The 19,540-nt window shown below is 40.1% G+C and overlaps 1 protein-coding gene and 1 long non-coding RNA gene across 3 annotated transcripts in view; one reads left to right on the top strand and one right to left on the bottom strand.

Moving 5' to 3' along the window:
* Positions 1–18,375, bottom strand: part of LOC114606052 (uncharacterized) — a 201,633-nt gene extending 183,258 nt beyond the window's left edge. For both annotated transcript variants that reach the window (XR_003708756.2, XR_013394364.1), the window contains exons 1-2: positions 17,917–18,375; positions 15,933–16,033 (exon numbers count right to left, since the gene is read on the bottom strand). This is a non-coding gene — a long non-coding RNA (uncharacterized LOC114606052). The remainder of the gene's footprint in view (positions 1–15,932; positions 16,034–17,916) is intronic.
* KERA (keratocan) lies at positions 7,288–12,776 on the top strand. The gene is made up of 3 exons (XM_028747822.2): positions 7,288–7,488; positions 9,043–9,935; positions 11,416–12,776. The coding sequence occupies exons 2-3, from the start codon at positions 9,050–9,052 to the stop codon at positions 11,580–11,582; spliced, it is 1,053 nt and encodes a 350-aa protein (XP_028603655.1). The 5' UTR covers positions 7,288–7,488; positions 9,043–9,049; the 3' UTR covers positions 11,583–12,776.
* Positions 18,376–19,540: the final 1,165 nt, after the last annotated feature.

The raw sequence follows: 19,540 nt of genomic DNA, 5'->3' as shown, positions 1-19,540 counted from the left end.
GCTGGTTCCCTCTCCAGCTGCTAAGTCTCTCTCAACCTCAGTGAGCCCTTCCACCTCCTGTCCTTCCGATGGCAGTTCCCTGACAGTGTGGTACTGAGTGCAGCTTTCCTGCCCTTTATGCTTCTAACATAAGAGCAGGGTTAGGGAACCTGTGGCCCCTCACATGTTGCTGGACTCCAACTCCCATGCAACTCCAACGCCCCAGCAAACATGGCCAGTGGTCACGGGTGGTGGGAGCTGAAGTCTAGTAACTAATGGAGGGGCACAGTTTTCTTACCCCTGGTTATCCAGTGTTCACTGAAATTTCTGTGTGCCAAACAGAGACATCAATTTCCCAAAATTACGGTATATATTAAGCGTTCTTTCAATGTGATTCCTGCATTGTATGGGTTTGGACTAGATGACCCTTTTGGTCCCTTTCAACTCTACGACTCTATGATTCAGACAACCATATAGTCTACTATTTGTTTAGATTGCCAATTGACATAGGTATTTCTGCTAAATGAATAGAAATTACAGACACACTTGCAGACATTTGGTTATCTACTTTATAATTTAATCAGGATCAACTTTTTACATTGTGAACAACACAACCAGGTCCTTGTGCAAATTATGAAACAGATTTATGTCAAGATTGATATACCAGCCTGGATAAATTATACAGCCAAAAGAAACATAATTCTTAAGCACTTGCATAGAATCACAAAACCATTATGGAATCACTATGGTAAAGAAACAGCAAGAAAATGCTAAAAATGACCATTATAGATCATGCTAAATAAAGCTGGAAATGTATTAACAGCAGCCAAGTTAACATGTTCTTTTTGTGTACAATAATGAATGCCTATAGCAGATTGTCAAAATTACTGGGGTTATACACAGACTCATTATGAAGCATCAATTAGAAACCGAACTTGGGTGCCACAGAGTTGACTGCTGCAGCCTCCAGTTCGTACAGGGCAGAGTGTTCCTTCCTGGAGCAGGTGCAACAAACAAGGCAACTCAGAATTGTAAAATACCAGACTGGTGTCACTAGTGATGTTTCAAATATGAAACAAAATCCAACAGACACAGCATACGAGGAAAACGTGTGTGTGTGTGTGTGTGTGTGTGTGTGTGTGTGTGTGTGTGTGATGTCACAGGTTATTAGATGCAGGATATTTGTTGATAGGTACAGCTTCCAGTCCAAGACTGCAATACCTCAAGGACTGCCTCTTCCCATATAAACCGACCTGGACCCTGCATCATCTGAGGCCCTTGTTCATGAGCCTCACCCATGAGAGGTCCGGGGGGAGGCAACATGAGAGTCGGCCTTTTCTGCAGTGGCTCCATTTGTGGAATGCTCTCCCTAGAGAGGCTTGCCTGGCACCTTCATTACATTTAAGTGCCAGGCAAAAATGTTTCTCTATAAACAGGCCTTTGGCTGATTAACGTTCTATGGCCTTTTAAATTGGGGTGGTGGTGGAAGGGGGGATTATTGGTTTGTTTTTATGCATTTTGTGTTCTCATTTTGTACTTTTATGCTGTGAACTGTCCTGTAATTTTAGGATGAAGGGTGATAAAAAAAATTAAATAACTTCAGCCATAAATCCAATCCAACTAAATGATTGCTGGCAAGTCTCTGAAGCTCAAACACCAGAAAAAGGTAGGATGCAAATTCCACTAATAACAATATTATTGCAGACCCATGCACAGTGAACCCTCCCCAGGGATCAAGGCATTAAGGAAAGTGAACAAACTGGACAAGAAAACGCTCTCGTATTGTAAAATTGGTCACAACTTTGTCAAATCCAGATGGAGGTAGGATTTGGCTTAAACATTGGGTGTATATCCCTCTCAGCCTCCTGGTGTAGGGCTGAGGCATGACAGGGTCGAGCCTAGGATTAATGGGCTATCCACAAGATGCAGACCTACACAGAGGGCCCCCAGGCTGCTGAAGGCAGCTCTATGGACCATCAGCCAAATGCCTTGGCTTTTGGACAGAGACTTCCATCTAGACCAGGCCTAGGCAAACTCGGCCCTCCAGATGTTTTGGGACTACAATCCTCATCATCCCTGACCACTGGTCCTGTTATCTAGGGCAGTGTTTCCCAACCTTGGGCCTCCAGCTGTTTTTGGACTACAATTCCCATCATCCCTTGCCACTGGTCTTGCTAGTCAGGGATGATGGGAGTTGTAGTTCAAAAACAGCTGGAGTCCCAAGGTTGGGAAACACTGATCTAGGGATCATGGGAGTTGTAGCCCCAAAACATCTGGAGGGCTGAGTTTGCCTAGGCCTGATCTAGACCTCTCTAATGGGGTACCCTGTGAACACGCCTTTTCTGAGGTTGGGGTGACACACCACTTCACCCCCCACCTGCTGTTAGACTAGGATTCCCTCTGCCAAAGTTGTGACTATTGCTATCAGGAAGGCAAAACCTGCAAAGGGGGCCAATCTGTTTGCAGACAAATTCCTTCTGGGCTCCAAATACAGCAGGATGGGGGCTGCTTGAGCCTGGTGGGGCAGTGCCTCATTCACCCTAATGAACCCGCCTCCAAAGACGCCTCTTTGTCACTTGCATGTTGCATCCAGAAGTGTACTCCCTCTGAATCATTTAGCAGTTGTGGCTAAATGAGTGGGACTTCTGTTGGCAGACCTCTGGTAGAATAGGTAGGAAGAGCTTAAGGATGGTGGACACAAATAAGTTATGGTGGTTTAACTGCTTCAATGGGATCTGGAGGAGGAGGAGGAGGAGAAACAGAGGGTGAAGAAAGAGCTGTGAGTGAAGGGCGTGCCTTTCCCCATCCTTAGGACCCCCTGGGAAACTCAATAAATCTTCTGTACCTGGAACAGAGTGTAGAGAATGCAGCTGAGTGGGACACAGCTGTTGGCAGCCTCAGGAAGTACCATCTACCTTAGGCCTGCCCATAAAAAACAAGTAGAGTGAGATAACTAGGGTGATATTTGCTGTTTCCATGAACTCCTTGCTGTGAGACTTTTGTGGATGTACATTTTATAGGTAATTGTATTTTTGTAATATTTTGTTTAAGCTGTCTGTTGTTGCTTCAGTTTTTTGTACCCTGCTTAGAGATATTTTTAATAATTAAGTGATGATGATGATGATGATGATGATGATGTAGAATCCACACTTTTAATACCAGCTGCCTCTGCTTCTAGTGTATGATGGATACATTTTTTTAGAACTCTCAAGTCCCAGACTCTGTAAAAGAGCCTCGTGGCTTCATTTTCCTCTAAATAATCCATCTGCTAGATACAAGTACTAGACAAGCCCATAAAAGCACAAATTCAAACCAGATTTGGTATTTCATTTAGAATAACAATGAATAATTTTTTCCCAGAAAGCTGGTCAATATCACAGCCAAATTGATAAAACAATAGCTAAAGTTTCTATACAACTGTGTTTCTAATTTATTTTTCATTCCTGCCTGTTGATGTTACCCTTCAAATTGGTAGTAGAGGAGTTGTAGCTCAATGGTAGAGCACATGTTTGGCATGCAAAGGTCCCTGGTTGAATCCTGGCATCTCTAGGTTTTAAGCAAATCTCAAATAGGATGGCAGGAAAATCACCTACTGAGTGAGACCTAATTCAGTGTAAGGAAAAGTTACTTAAGCTACTTTTTCTCTAGCAAAGCAGGTGTACTAAAAATAAAATACTATGCTTAATAGTGCTTAATGTGATACTAATGGCAAAAGAGCCACTAAAATGTCTTATTTTTTGTAAGTCATGGTTCTCAAAACAGTTCTGGGAGCCACAAACACCCTGTGCACTGCTGCTGTCAGTCACAAAGAGCAAAGAAGAGTATTTTATCATGGTCGTTTACATCCTTCCAAAAGCACTGTGACAGGAAGCGGGGGGGGGGGGGGAATAGCCCTGGTAAAGTTATTCCCTGGTTGGAAAATAAAGCTGTCTGTCACAGAATTACACCCCACCCACTCTACCTCGCATTTTCACTTTATGGATAACATCCGAGTCAAATCTGGGAGCTACATCAAAGTATCAACCTGAGGAAGGACCCTAAAAATGAAAACCTTTCCAAATCTCCAAAGCAGTTCCAGCTGCTTTGGTTCAGACCACTTCAGATTAAACTTGTTTGGATGTGCTCCAAATACATCTGAAGTGGGAGCATTCACCTCCAATTCTTTCCTTGACTGAGTTCTTTTGTAAAAGTTTGGGCATATTGATTGGTTGTCCTTGGAACATATTCCTTCTAATAAATGGTTTTATTTAGTTTTTCTAATCTAACACAAAAAAATGTGCATGTCGCAGTCAGTTTCTGATACATATGTTACTGAGGCATCCCATATTTCTACAGAAAAAGGGTTTTTCCACCCTTACATGATGACCCTAATCTAGATTGGCTGAGGTGGGCAGAGACCTCCAGGTATCCAGCCTGGGGAGGATGAAGCCAGCCCGAACTACCAGGAGTCGCACTGGGATCCGGGGGGGGGGGGGGGGCTGCACGTGATCACATAGAAGGCAACCCCATTTGATGTGGGGAGCGGTCATTTGTTAACAATAGTCTGCTTATTAGAAATGTTTATATTGCACTAAATGAATGTATATTTGTCCGGAATGTGTAGCTATCACAATACATAACATCTTAGGTGTCTGTACATATTCTGCAAACTTCCATTGTTTTTTCCATTATGACTTCACACTTAGACTGCAACGCTGCCTCCTCCCTCAAGAATATGCCCAGAGGCTCAAACTAGAGTGTCCCTTATTAATAAAGATGAGGGTATGTAAAATAGGCAATTGACAAACCTGTGTTAAATGAACCAATAGAGGTCAAACCAGACATGACATTAAAAGTGTATTTGCATTTATGTGCAAATTTAAAAAATGCAAACAGAACCCATTGTTGAGAGGATGCATCACAGCATGTGTGAAGTGTGAATTTAACTGTTTCCTCCCCTGCTGCAGCTATGAGAAAGATCACTATTCCGAAACCGTATTTCTATTAGGAGCTTCAGAGCAGCTATTTTATTCAAGATCAAAACAAGAAAGGGTTAAAAAAATTCCCTCCATACATGCTTCAATTTTGACAGTGATCACACACTATAAAAAGCAGCTATTTGCATTTTATAAAAAGAAGCAGTGCGTGTTAAATTCAAATATGCATTTTAGGGAATGGTTGCAGGTCAGTGGAAGAGATCATGGATTTGCATGTAGAAAGCCCCAGGTTCAGTTTGTGGCATCTCCACATAGGGCTGGGAAAGATTCTTGTCTGAAACTCTCTCTACCCCTGCCAATCAGTGTAGGCAATACTGAGCTAGATGGGCCAACAGGTATATGGCACTTCCTGTGTTCCTAATGTCACAATTAGTCTGGCTCTTACTCTGCATCCTTGCAAAAGCTTGCACAATTCCTTGGTGCAAATATGAATGCTTCTCTATACAGTGCATGCAAGGCACCATATTATGATCACATTTTGGGTTTGATTTTTTAAAAAGTTTAACATTAGTCAACAGTATGATGCAGCAGCAAAACAAACAACAACAAAAAACCCTAATACTATTCTAATGCATCAACAGAAGTATAGTGTCCAGATCAAAGGAAATAATAGCACCACTCTACTCTGCTTTGGTCAGGGCACACCTGAAGCATTATGTCCAGTTCTGGGTGCCACAATTTAAGAAGGATAATGACAAGCTGGAACCTGTGCAGAGGAGGGTGAGCAAGATGATCAGAGGCCGGAAACCCTAAGTAGAGGTTGGGTGGCATTCTGTCATGGGTACTTTAGTCTAGATTTCTGCATTGCAGGGGGTTGGACTAGAGGACCCTTAGGATCCCCTTTCAACTCTACAATTCTATGATTCCCTGATTAATTTGAATACAAGAAAGATTACTGAATACAAGAAAGATTAGGCATAGTTTAACCCCACTAGAATCCATGGAACTTGTCCGTTTAAAGATGCACAAACATTCTACAAGTTCTAATGGGAACAATCAAGTCCCAACACCCTGACCTGGGAAATTAAATCACACAGTGGGTATGGAATTCAAGTAAGCATGTTCCTGATTGTAGAATTAAGCACACTTTCCATGGATCACATTGAAAGTGTTTCTATGACACCTGTCATTGGCTTTCTTCCTTTATCACTACTATTTTGAGGAATGAAGAACTCAATGCTATAAAACATTGTAATTATATGTTTTATTAAACCAAAACGCCACAGAGTTAGAACTAAAACTGCTTTGCATTACAGGAGCACTTAGATACCAATGGAGGGATTGACCCAACATGCTCCAGGACTGAAAACCCTAAGCAAGAATGTTTCCTCCCCAGGGCCCTCCCCTCCCGACTATCAAAATTGGGTTGGGGGTGGGTGGGAGTAAGAGAACCCCCAGAATAACACGCAGTGGGTAGAGAGGGGTAGCAAGCTGCTAGGCTTGTACAGGCAGAACACTTGTACTAGCCCAACACTGAATTCCACCCCAAGTCCTACTAATTAAGCAGAAACACATTTTGCTGTCAATATTTCAGTCACAGTTTCTTTAAAAAAAATTGTTTTGCAAATGACAAGTAGTCAGGTTGTTAGATTGGTAATGTTTTTGTCTTAAAATCTGCCTGTGGTTATTGGCCAACAGCAGAGAGAAACATGCGCCCTTGCAAGTGGCAGGTGGAGGTTGGGCGAGTACCATGCTAGTGCTATTGATACTTGTGCCTTGTGCCCCAACAGAACACTACAGGCAAGTTGTTGCACATCAGTAACGGCATAGAGGCACCATTCCAATAACTACCTCCTACCACACTTTAGTAGTTGCATCAGCCAATTTCAAAGCAAAAAGATTCTTCAAATCTGGAGACCACTTTATGTTTTGTTTTATTATTATTATTAGTATCATGTGGGATACACATGCTTCTTGCTGCAAAACTCTTTATGCTTAATACTAATTAGCATAAAAATTAGATCAGGTGGCAGAAAGTCAGTTCCATTTCTGGAAAGTTATTCAAAAATAACATATGCAGAATAAGCATCAAATTATATCAAACTATTCTAAGAGTATGAAAGAATTTCTTAGCAAATAATCTTACTTACTTTTCCTAATCAAGAATCATATCTTTAAAAACATTCCTGCATCTGTATTTGATCATAATCAAATAAAAGGTTTCCGCAGGAACAGATGGCACTAGTTTTAATGCTTTGTTCCCTAATTAAGATGAAAATGATTTATTAACATTTTATTATATATGTAGTAATGATTCCTTTTGCCCAGTCTATTCATTCTTTTAAAACTTGAGTTTAACATCTCTGGGAATGACCTTAAGGGCTGCAACTGTTTGATGTGAAAGCCAGGATTTCCTGTACTTTAGCATGAAGGTGCTGAGGTGCATAGCTATTTTAAGGGTTAACAATTGTAGTCATTGATGCGTATATATTAGGCTGTATTCATAAAACACTGCGTGTTGCCTGAGTCAACCTCTTACAGTCTAACCGCAGTGACCAATAGGAAGAACAGAAGAGAATCCAAGAAAGCTGAGGTAAGCTAGATTCTCAAGCATTGTCAAATTAGAAACAACAGAATGTTAGGTGTCTTGGGTAATGTGTCTGGGGATTACTGCTGTATATTTAGGGTTTTATGCTACAAATTTACAAGAGCTCAGACTACAAATAATGTTAAAAGGAAACAAAGACTTTTGTACTTAAATGATTTCCAACAGCCACCAGAAATCATCACCTAACCTGTACAAGGTAAAATATTTCAGTTACTCGTTATAACAATGTTGGTATATATTTCTTGTAAGAAAAAGATGTCAGAGACATTGTGCTAAATCCAGTATGACATTCTCTGGAAATAATTTAGTTTCTCTCACTTGCTCTTCTTTCTCTTTTATTACTTCAGGCAGTATTCTGCTATTTTGTGGACAGCAGTTTCAAAGCCTGTTAGCTCTTTTCAGCTGTTGGAATTGATGACTTAGAGAAGCAGCCGTTTTTAAAAAAAACACCAAAACCCATGGAAGGCATTGGTTTTCCCTTTGATTTAGTGATCCTTATGACTTATGATTTTCTTTAATACTTTGCCCCCCCCCCCCAAAAAAAACCCCAACCTTTCTGCACCAGTTTATCCAGCTTATTTTCTTTCTTTCTTTTGAAATGTTATATATACTTTTAGAAAACCAAGACAGACATAAAAATTTGGGATGCACTGTTGCTGTATAATTACTGCTGCATTGTAGTAACTTGGCTTGCATGTTAGGTTTTTAAATGTATAGCTATGGAAAATGTTAGTTTTAATGTGAACAATTTAAAAAAGAACTGGACAAAGAAATCTGAATACGTGGCCAAGCAATAAAAGTGAAGTTCTAGAGAGAATTTGTTTCCTAAGTAATTTACATTTTAAAGAGGAAAGCCAATAATTTGGGGCACAGGGGAGCGATTGAAGAAGAGGAGTAGGTTTTCAAACAGAGCTCTCTAGACTTCTAGGGAACATACCCAGCAAGCAGCTGTTAAAATATTCTTTGATCTTTTTCTTGTGTGTGATGAGAACCAGGCCTAGAAAATCAGATCCACATGCCTTCTCATCTAGGAGTACAAAAGAAGATGTGAGTTTCTTCATGGAGGACCAAACTAGGACTGGATAGCAGTCAATAAAGGCAATTATGTCAGTCACTGTATGCCACCTCTGTTTTGGGTGATGTTGGGATTTTTGCACGTGAAATATTTTCCCTAGTTTGGAAAAAGGCAAGTTTTTAAATGTTAGTGAAATTCAATAAGAGAAAGGCAAGTTTTTAAATGTTTGTGAAATTCAGTAAGAGAAACAAGCTCCGTCTCTAGCTTCTTTTAAACATGAACTGAATGTGCACACACTATCTAGAAAAGGAATGAAATCCAGATTGACACATACTATTCTTAGAGTCATAGCTTGTAGTTCCCCCTGAATTTAAGATACGACCCCTCTTTTTTCTCTTGAAAAAAGTTGTGACACCATGCAAGGCAGCATTTCACCCTTATAAAGGAATGCACATTGTTGCTTTCAGAAAAAGATACTGTGGAGATGTATACTTTCTTATAACTGTTTCCCCCTTTTCTCCAAGGTTAACTATGAATGTACAATTGTATTCCAGACTATTGGTAGTCTTCTTGACCAATACCGTGTGGACTCGTAATATCAGGCCAATGTATGATCAGCCTGATACATATGACTGGTCTTTCTACAGCTTTGAGTGCCCACAAGAATGCTTCTGCCCTCCTAGTTTCCCAAATGCCTTATATTGTGATAGCAAGGAACTTAAAGAAATTCCAGCCATCCCAGCAAGAATCTGGTATCTCTACCTCCAAAACAATCTCATTGAAACAGTTACAGGGAAATCTTTTGTGAATGCCACACAACTAAAATGGATAAATCTGAACAACAACAAAATTACCAGCAATGGAATTGAAAAGGGTGTATTCGGCAACTTGAAAAATCTACTCTACTTATTTCTTGAGAATAATGAGTTAGAAGAAGTGCCTGCTCCATTGCCATTGAGTTTAGAGCAGCTGCGTTTGGCAAGAAACAAAATCGCTACAATCCCTGCAGGGGTCTTCAACAATATGGAAAACCTCACTGCGCTAGATCTACATCAAAACAAACTGTTGGACAGTACTCTCTCAAGTGACACCTTCCAAGGACTTAACAGCCTCATGCTACTCAACATCGCTCAAAATTCACTTACAAAAATGCCACCAACCCCTCCAGCTAATGTAATACAGCTGTTTTTGGACAATAACTCCATTGAAGCAATACCAGAAAATTATTTTGATGCAACGCTCAAACTGATTTTCCTTCGACTGAACAACAATAAGTTAACCGATAAAGGTCTACCATCCAAAATATTTAACATTTCATCTCTTCTTGACCTTCAGCTTTCTTACAATGAACTCACCAAAATCCCATCTATCAATGTTCACCTCGAACACCTTTATCTTGACAACAACAGGATCGACAGTAAGTGCATATCAGCAATCTCAGACAGAAGTTTTTCCACATAAATACCCCTCCCCCACACTCCTCCCATTTATAGCACAAATGTTGCAGTGCTGTGCACACATGCCCCCCCCCACACACACATTCACAAGTCCAAAAGTGTATAGGTATTAGAAGCAACATGAAACCAGACCAGCTCTGGTTTAATGAGAACCTAATGTATTTCAGAAATACAAGTTCTGTACATTTGATCTAAACTGTAAATTCCATTGGCTAGTGACTAAGCCCTATTTTGTCTAACCTCAGTTTTTGAACGTAATCCATTCCGGAGGTCCGTTTGACTTCCGAAATGTTCGAAAACCGAGGACCAAAGGTCTGTCAGCAAATTCATTGGGGAAACTTGAGAAATGCGCCTCGGAAGCCATTCGACTTCCAAGGCGTGTTCGGAAATGGAAGCATTCACTTCTGGACTTTTGGCGTTCAGCATTCATATTTGTGATCACATATAACGGGATGAGGATCAAGTACAAGGAACATAGGGTCAGCTCCCACAAAACAAATTCTGGCACATGGTTAGAAATCCAAAGTAAAATATAGATGGGTCTTATTAACTGGAGAGAGAGGGCAGAGCCCACAGAATGCTCTGCTCACCTAAGACAATAATGCAGACTCTGTGGCCCATAGCTTAACTTCATGTGGCTATGGAAGCCCCTAGGCAGAGGAAGAGGAGGAGGAGGAGGATTGAGCTGGAGGAACAGCCAAAGGGATGGATTCACACAATAATGATTTACAATTCACCATAGATTGCCGCAGAAGGAATATACATGTTAACAGAAGAATGGTCCCCATCCCTGACCTAAGGTACACAGATATTTTGTGTGCTGGCAGAACCCTTACCATTAAACAACCCATCCAAGCATGATACTAGGCCAACAAAGATCAGCTTAATGCAAACCAGACTGCAATTGCATCACAAGAATAAAACAGAAACAATTAGTGCATACCATAAGCTACTGAGCCTAACCACAAATCACACATCGAGTCACATTATCACACACACATGCATCATAGCACTACAGAATTAGCCATTGTTTCCAAAAACAATTTACCCATTTTACAGATGGGAAACACTAAGAGCTTCTAGTTCAAAGAACAATCACGCTAGAAAACTCAAATCCCAGGCAAATCAAAATTACTAGACACCACTCCTCACAAGGGGTGAAGAAGATACTGCCAAGTTTTAAGAGGGAACAGGCAGCCTCATCACCTGGTGACTGCTGAGCAGCAGCCGCTTTTAATTTGCTCTGTTACCTTTCTCATCTTCCATGATAAAAAAAATAGAAGGAAACAAATGCTGAACTGTGATTCCTCTGGCTTTCCAACAAGTCCTAATCTTACAGGATCATATTTGAAATATTTACTTGGGGAGTTTTTTGTGGGGAGGGAGGACTATGACTCCCAACCACTTTTCTTATGCTCTTGTTTTGTTTTTTTGTTTTAGGTATTAATGGAACCCAAATATGTCCAGTTCCTATCCCAGGGGATCATGTCTATGAGAGAAACCTACCACGACTCCGCTATCTCCGCCTGGATGGCAATGAAATCAAACCTCCAATTCCCTTTGACCTCATGTTATGCTTCCGACTTCTTCATGCTGTTGTTATTTAAGGACAGCTTAGTGTTACCATTATTGCGTTAGTAAACAGGTTTTGCTGGCATTAAACTTGTTAGAATTTCCAGGTGTTTTTCGGTCAATTATACTGTCCCCCCATAGAGTCTGATTTTTGATTTTTAGTGTTTCATCACTTCTTTTTCTTTCTCAAAAATACTTTCTTGGTACAGCCAACCTGTCCCAATTATTTTAAATGTCACTCTATTAAGACGATGCTTTTGCTACTCAAATGTATTATCTAGCTGTGGGTTCAATAAAAGTTTTGGCATTCTTCTTCTACACTCTATACATATTGGCCTGCAGATTCAGGTGTAGTACATTTCACATATTAAGCAAAAGTAGAATATATAATTGCTTATTTTGTTATCTTTTTTTTAAAAAAAGCGCATTGCTGTAGATGCCAGATAGCATGTTTAATGATAAAAATAAGTAGCAGAAATCTCTTTCCCACCCTCTTCATTCACGGAAAGTGTTATATTGAAGACTTTAACAGCTGCAACACTGCTTCATTTTGTTAGAATAGGGCCAAACATCTCTCTTTACAAAAATGAACATGTAAAATCATACAGTTCAGAAGCTCCATATGCATGGAGCATGGCTTTCCACCAGCAGTGATGTTTAAACATGTACTTTCTTACTTGTACTATTCCCTCATGATATACCAACAGAATTGCCAGTAAATTTCACCTGTAAGAAATTTCAAGGTATACCTTAGCAAACCATCTAAGGGATTTTGAGGGAAGAGTTATAAGAAGATGAATGCAAGTTATGTACATCCCTAAAACACTAGCATTGGTAGAAACACATTTCATTTATCATTGGTCATGAACAGCAGAAGCAGCCTTAGGTATCTGTTTATTGAAAAGTGCACAAAGAAAAACTGCAAAAAATGATTTTGTTAGGAGAAATGCACATGAACTGTGTTCAAATTTTTGTGCAGGCTTTATTTAACCAAATGTAAACTGACAGAAATGGAGCAAACTGATCTTAAAATTGGAAAAATGAGAAAGGGGAACTGAAATTGACAAATCTGTTCATCTCTACTTGGCGAATGTTATCTTTACCTTCCGAAAAAGTAGATTTGCATGCTAAATTATACATAACTAGAGCCACAGTAGCCATAGTAATTTATTTTTAGTCAAACAACTTTACATGATGATGATGATGATGATGATGATGATGATGATGATGTTAATAAAGAAATGTGACTCACTAATTAGTTTTTGTCATATATTTAGTTTTGAACACTTGGCCATGTTCCTTTCTCTCCATTGCAAATTTTACATGTTTCCTAGCCCTACTCTGGGAAGCCAATCATCGTCCTGTCCAAGATTATTGGACTACAACAGAAGCAACTGATGACCTTGCCACCCAAAGGCAATCCTGCACTAGATAATAAGATAAGTGCAGATATACATAATGACCCAAAGCACTGACAGGCTTTTTGTGTTGGGGAGGGGAATAAGAGAATACATAAAAGCATAAGGTTTTCCAGTCTGCGAACTTATACCATGCTGTTGCCTAGGTAAAGGTAAAGGGACCCCTGACCATTAGGTCCAGTCGCGGTCGACTCTGGGGTTGCGGTGCTCATCTCGCTTTATTGGCCGAGGGTGCTGGCGTACAGCTTTCGGGTCATGTGACCAGCATGACTAAGCCCCTTCTGGCGAACCAGAGCAGTGCATGGAAACGCCATTTACCTTCCTGCCGGAGCGATACCTATTTATCTACTTGCACTTCGTGCTTTCAAACTGCTAGGTGGGCAGGAGCAGGGACCGAGCAATGGGAGCTCACCCCATCATGGGGATTCGAACCACCGACCTTCTGATCGGCAAGTCCAAGGCTCAGTGGTTTAACCCACAGCGCCACCCGCATCCCTATGCTGTTGCCTATGGAAGTCTAAATTAGTCTGCCTTTAAGTTGCCACAGTAAAATAATATTACCATCTCTTTGGAATTGCCCATATATAAAATATGCTGATAAGCACTATTAAGAATCTGTGTCAGAAATATAGAAAATGTTTGCTATATGACTGTATGCAAGAAATGGAAACTATAATGCATAAGACCAATTCAAGGCAACACCAACAGTTCCTGGGATTGTTGTTGTTTTTTGTTGTGTGTGTTTTTTGTTGTTGTTGTTTTGCAGTACTGTCTATGTGAACTCCATGGTATTCTTGAAAGTCCAACAGAAAAGAATTGAGGATGGAGCACAGCAAGGTTTATCAGTTTTGCAACTTTTATAAACAATAACAGCTGTGTCTAAAGAATCTAATGATGAGGAATGGTCATTCAAAGGTGCAAAAGAACTACAACTCAAGCATAAATGAATGTCTAACAAAGTAAATTACAAATGGCACATCACAAGGTACAACTTCACGTAATTAATGCATCCCTTGAACTTGTATTAAAAATATCCATAGCAGTTGTAAAAAGGGACACACATCTCTAGGATCACACCCATCTGTCCTTTTTATGTACCACATGCAAGAAATTTCTACTCAACCAACTGTGTAGCTGGAAAGAATTAAATCATCTATCACTGGCAAGTCTAAAGGAAAAGTTTGCAAGAGCTATGTTTTATATAACAAAGAGTCTCATATTTCATGGCTGAAGGAGAAAAAGTAACTGCTATAGGAAAAACCTACATCATATATTATGCATCTTTATTCAGTGGCATATGAGATATTATTAATGTATATTTAGTATTGATTAATTTAACCAGTAAAGTCTATTAAAAGTCTGTTGAGACAGAACTGCACAATCATATGATGCTTATTAGGAAGTAAAGCCTACTGTAAGCATGTTTAGGATTTCAACCTAATAGTACCGAACGATACAAACAAACAAACACCATTTTGAAGCTGTAGTCTAATGGTATGCAACTCCACAAGTAACACTTCATATATTTTTATTTTGAGTTCTGAATTACAGTATTTTCCCTACCTAGTACTGTACCAGCATATCCACAATAGCCAACCTATCATGGATTTGGCTGGCTCTCAACCTCCACCCCAACTCCGTTTCTTTCATCCTCAATTATGGTGGGCTTCAACTGTGCAGGAGAGGTTGACACAGCAGACCACAGCAGTATTCCACGTGTCCAAGAAGCATGCACTGAACTAACACGAGATATTTTGTTCCTCCCACTCCCAGCCATCACCAGTTGTTGGATGAAGAGATGGAAAAATCTACTGTGTATTGTAGTCCAGCATTTGTACTAGCTTATAATGACACAAATCCGTAAACAGAATTCTTAGTTTTTATTCACATGCCCTTTCAAAATATTTTCAGTCTTTGGACTCCCAAACTGCAGAATCGGACTGTCATGACATCAGTGTTTCATTACACATAGTAATGAAGAACTTGCCATTTTAATTTGTGCTATCCCCTCTCCCCACTATTTTTTGTCATCCAGTTTGGACATGTTGTCCATGAGAGCCAAAAGCAAACAATAGTCAATCAGTATAACTGATACTAACAACTGGGAACAGATGGTAAATATTTCCCATATGGCAGATTTTGGGAAAACAGAGTGACATTAGGTCTTTGGAATCAGATTCCAAATCAGATTCCATCAGATTCCAGAGCCTGGAATCAGATTCATATCCCAAGCCCTCTAATATATTTTTTGTGGGGGGATGGGAGAGGACAACATAAATTACCCTTACTATTTTTCCCAAATATTGCAGTACATAACAAATGCAGAATTTGAACTGGCCTACTAAAACTGTTTATTTCAAGTCATGACAGACTCGTTTAAATTTAGACAATTATTCCCAATGTTGGTTTTCTTGAAGCTACAAAAATATACACATAGATAGATAGATACATAGATAGATAGATACACCCACACCCACACCCACACCCACACATATGCTACAGTTGAATAATCTGAAACATACTGGGGTTGTAAAAACAAAACAAAATGGAGCACAGCAACAGATTTTCTCATTCCAAATCATCCAGAGTGAAGCATTTGAACACAAGAAAGCATCAACAATCTACTAAAAAAGCAACCATATTATTAGTTTTTAAAAGACACTGTTTTCATATAATTATAGTGAAGTGGCATATCTAAAGGATATGTATCTAAGGGGTTGTTTAGTACTTATTCCATATATAAGCTAAGTCCCAGTATGTGAAAAATGCATTAGCATATATTCTTTCCCTGTTAGAGGCAAGTTTATCTCACTTCTCTTCCCCTTTCTATTTTCCCTTTGTTAAAATTTAGATTGTAAGCTGTGTGGGACAGGGACCTGTACAGTGAGTGCCATGCATATCAATGGTGTACTATCAATACTATTACAATGAAGAAGAGGTTTGAATACAAGAAGTCAACATTCTTACCTGTAATTAATGTCCTTTAGATCTGCTGTATTGGGTATCCTTTGTAAAACTGCACTTTCTTTTTCAGAACCCATTTTCCAGAAAAATCCATTCAGCTAGGCCTGGTTTAGGGAAACAAGGCAATGTTAGGACTTGGAAGTTGGTTGAGTGTAGCTTCAGAACATACCAATAGAAAAACTGAAGGCAACCATTTGTTTCTTGATTTTACTCCTCTCCAAGGCACATTAAGATATTCTTTAATTCTCATTGTTTCATTCCCTCTCACTTACCCAAGCAATGGGCTGTGATATAGTCATTAAACATACAAAAGCAAAACAGGACACTACCTAAGTACTGGTGTGTTGTGACAGCAAAGAAGGTGGCAGCAGTGGAGTAGTTACTAATGCTGTTGTCAGGATTATAACTACTTGCAAAATAAAAAGTAACTAATTCTTTTGAACCTCACCTACTGTAGCTCTTTAGATTAATCTTTGGCAGCTGTGAAGACAATCTCTTTGGGCTGTGTTCCCTAGTTCCTCTGGCAACCAGGTCATGAGCACAGCCCAACACTCTCTTTTAATCTAATTTCTTACATCTGTGAAGGAAGATAAACCTGTTCATTGTAGATGCCACATGGAAACAACTTTAAATTGCACCACCTAATGATTGCTTCCACATGGTCATCTGTTGGCATCAAGCATGTAATAATTCATTGCTTTAGTTGGGATTATTTTGTCCATTATACTCTGCAAAATGCAAGAAGCAACAACAACATTAATAATGTCAACAAGTCCTTACTCTAGATGAATTAAGATTAACATATGAAATAGTGAAGCCACTGCAGGAAGATTTGTGTGCATGTGGCAGCCATTCCTTTGAGTAGTGAAATTAAATGTCAATGCAGCTCACTATCTCCTGGATATTTTTATGTAGGATATGTTTGGGAAGTTGCACCACACCACATGTATATAAATGTTTCAGAACTTTAAATACAATTAATAAAATACCCGGTTATAGCTTTGCCACCACAGTTACTGCTTCAGCTGGTAGAATCCAGGTGGTTCTGCTTATTGTGCTGCACTCAAGCCATTTATCAACCTGAAGCCCATTTATTACAATTGTCTTTCTGCTTTCCTGAAGAAAACTAGTTTGGAGTAACCTGTTTCCTTTCCTTGCAAGATAAGCCCTCTTCTCCCCACCCAGAAATAACACCCCTGCAAAGGAGGAGTTATATACACTCTGAGGGGAGAATTATCAGGGCTAGAGCTAGAGTTGGGTGTGAAGAAAGAGAACTAACTAAGACTGAGGGAGTTAGTGAGATGAGATTGCAAGGGGGGGAAGATTTAAAAAAAGACATAAATGCCCACTAGCATCCAGTAAATATTCAGCGCAAGCTCCCTTTGTTCAAACTGCAAAATGATTTTGTTATGTACTGAAAGTCTTATCTACAGTTAACCTACATCAAGCCATAGGAAATATACCTTGATGCTTTACAGCCTGAGTTGTGGGGAGGAATTAGTTTGGGATTCGCACAAGGAAAAGGCCACATGAATGTTGACAAACAGTATACTTTGGAGAGAGAAAAGGGAGATCTCAAAATAATTACTTAGCAAGCAGGCCTCTCAGAGATGAAGAAATATCTTGCAGAGTTCAGGCTTAACTAGGCCTCAGCTAGAATTCCTGGTTTTTTGTGTGGTTTTTTTAACTATACTACAAGGCCCTCTCTTACTATAGTCTTTATATGGGGCGCACTTGTGTATTTTCTTTTGTTTACCCTGAACACTTCTGTTTGCTATTATTTGGTTAAATAAATTGTATTTCTCCAATACAATCTGTGACCCATTTAAGAAATGACAGCCCCATCTAGGTTGAAGAGGGTGGGGGAAGAAGGGGGGCCCATCTGTTTATTTTCTATATCCCCCTTTATCTAAACATCACAGGGCAACTGAGAGAGCTTGTTAGTTATTTAGTCTATTAGTAGGGAAGTAGGAGACCTATCTCATACCCAGGGTGTGGGTGGATGTGGCATTGAGAAGGCTGTGCCTTGAGAGAGCAATGGCCGTCTTTGCAAAAGTGCCACAGTTCCTCCTGAGGAGAACTGGCTGTGGAAAAGCCCAGTTGCCGAAGTTACTACACCCAGAAGGACTGCCAGCATTATGGTGTGGGCCCCTTTCACCAACATGTCACCAAAGTCACTGTTACTCGGAAGGAAGTCTGTGCCCCCAGGAACACTGAGGAAGAAACTTTGTGGACAAACATTTTCAATTCCTCTCCATGCCTTCACTAAGGCACTTTGCTGACTGAGGTGTAGGAAAAGATGCCAAAAGATGACCAGACTTGCAGGTGCTGTGTTCCACATGCAGTACAGAAGCTGACAAAGCTGGCAACAGTTGTCACTGTTATTTATTTTATATTCTGCCCATCCTCCCGAAGGAGCCCAGGGCAGCATACCAAGCACTAAGAATATATTACAAAAGAAAACTAAAAATAGTTTATGAACATTCTATTTAAAAAGTTAAAAATATACTCCCATCAGCAATCTCAGGGTTACCTGGATGTCTTTCAGCCATCAAATGGCAGGGTCAATTGGAATTTTTTAAATAAAAAATTCTCCTGCAAATCAGTAATGAGAGATACTCCTCACTTAGAAAGGCAGTCTGCAAATGGGAAGCCACCCCTGACAAGGCCCTGTCACAGATCATTGTTAAACAGGCAGCTCCGTGTGGTAACAGTACCAACAAGCCCTCAACTACTGATTCTAGGATCCAAGATACAGTGGTACCTCGGGTTAAGTACTTAATTCGTTCCGGAGGTCCGTACTTAACCACTTTAGCTAATGAGGCCTCCTGCTGCTGCCACGCCGCCGGAGCACGATTTCTGTTCTTATCCTGAAGCAAAGTTCTTAACCTGAAGCACTATTTCTGGGTTAGTGGAGTCTGTAACCTGAAGCGTCTGTAACGTGAAGCATATGTAACCCGAGGTACCACTGTAGATGATACTGGGAAAGACACCTCTAGGTACTGGGTCCAAGCCATGTAGGGTCTTATATGTTAGTACTAACACCTTGAATTGGGCCCACACTGACAGTCACTGTGCTTTCAAGCCTGATGTCAGATGGCTCCATAGGGCTGGCATGTTTACCAGTTTAGCAGCTGCATTCTACACTAGCTGGGTTAAAGATTAAAGAAGAAAGATATGTGTAAATTTATGTCGAATACTCTGGGGAACGTCAGCTAGCTACCAAGGGCTGCAAAATGAACACCGCTTGCTTGGCATCTTCTCATGCACCAGTGTTGGTCAATCCAGAGCAATTTCTGAGTATGGCAGGCATGTGTTTCACTGTGAAAAGCATCTTGCAAAGAGACAACAGGAGCTAAAATGTGGTAAAACATGTGAAACCCTACCAAATGATTTCCAGTTGCGATTTTTGGGATTAAAATACGCATTGTGTGGAATGCACTGCACTGGGTTTCATTTATCATCATAATTAGCGAAGAGGAAAATCCTTCTGGTGATTAGACTGAAGTTATTGCAATGTTTTAATTTGGGGATAATTGGGTCAAACGACTGAGCCCTGAGCTCTTTGGATGGCCTTGAGCATGTCATTTCCTCTTAGCTTCAGTTGCTCA

The sequence above is a fragment of the Podarcis muralis genome, chromosome 10 (assembly GCF_964188315.1).
Source record: "Podarcis muralis chromosome 10, rPodMur119.hap1.1, whole genome shotgun sequence".
Taxonomy (NCBI): Eukaryota; Metazoa; Chordata; class Lepidosauria; order Squamata; family Lacertidae; genus Podarcis; species Podarcis muralis.
Note: the sequence above shows the minus strand (reverse complement) of the source record. Positions and strands in the feature narration are given on the sequence as shown.

Excerpts from the sequence above, each read along its gene's own strand:
- KERA (XM_028747822.2), top strand. The coding sequence starts at position 9,050 with ATGAATGTACAATTGTATTCCAGACTATTGGTAGTCTTCTTGACCAAT. Across the intron at positions 9,936-11,415 it reads TGACAACAACAGGATCGACA|GTATTAATGGAACCCAAATA; the intron begins GTAAGTGCATAT and ends TTTTTGTTTTAG.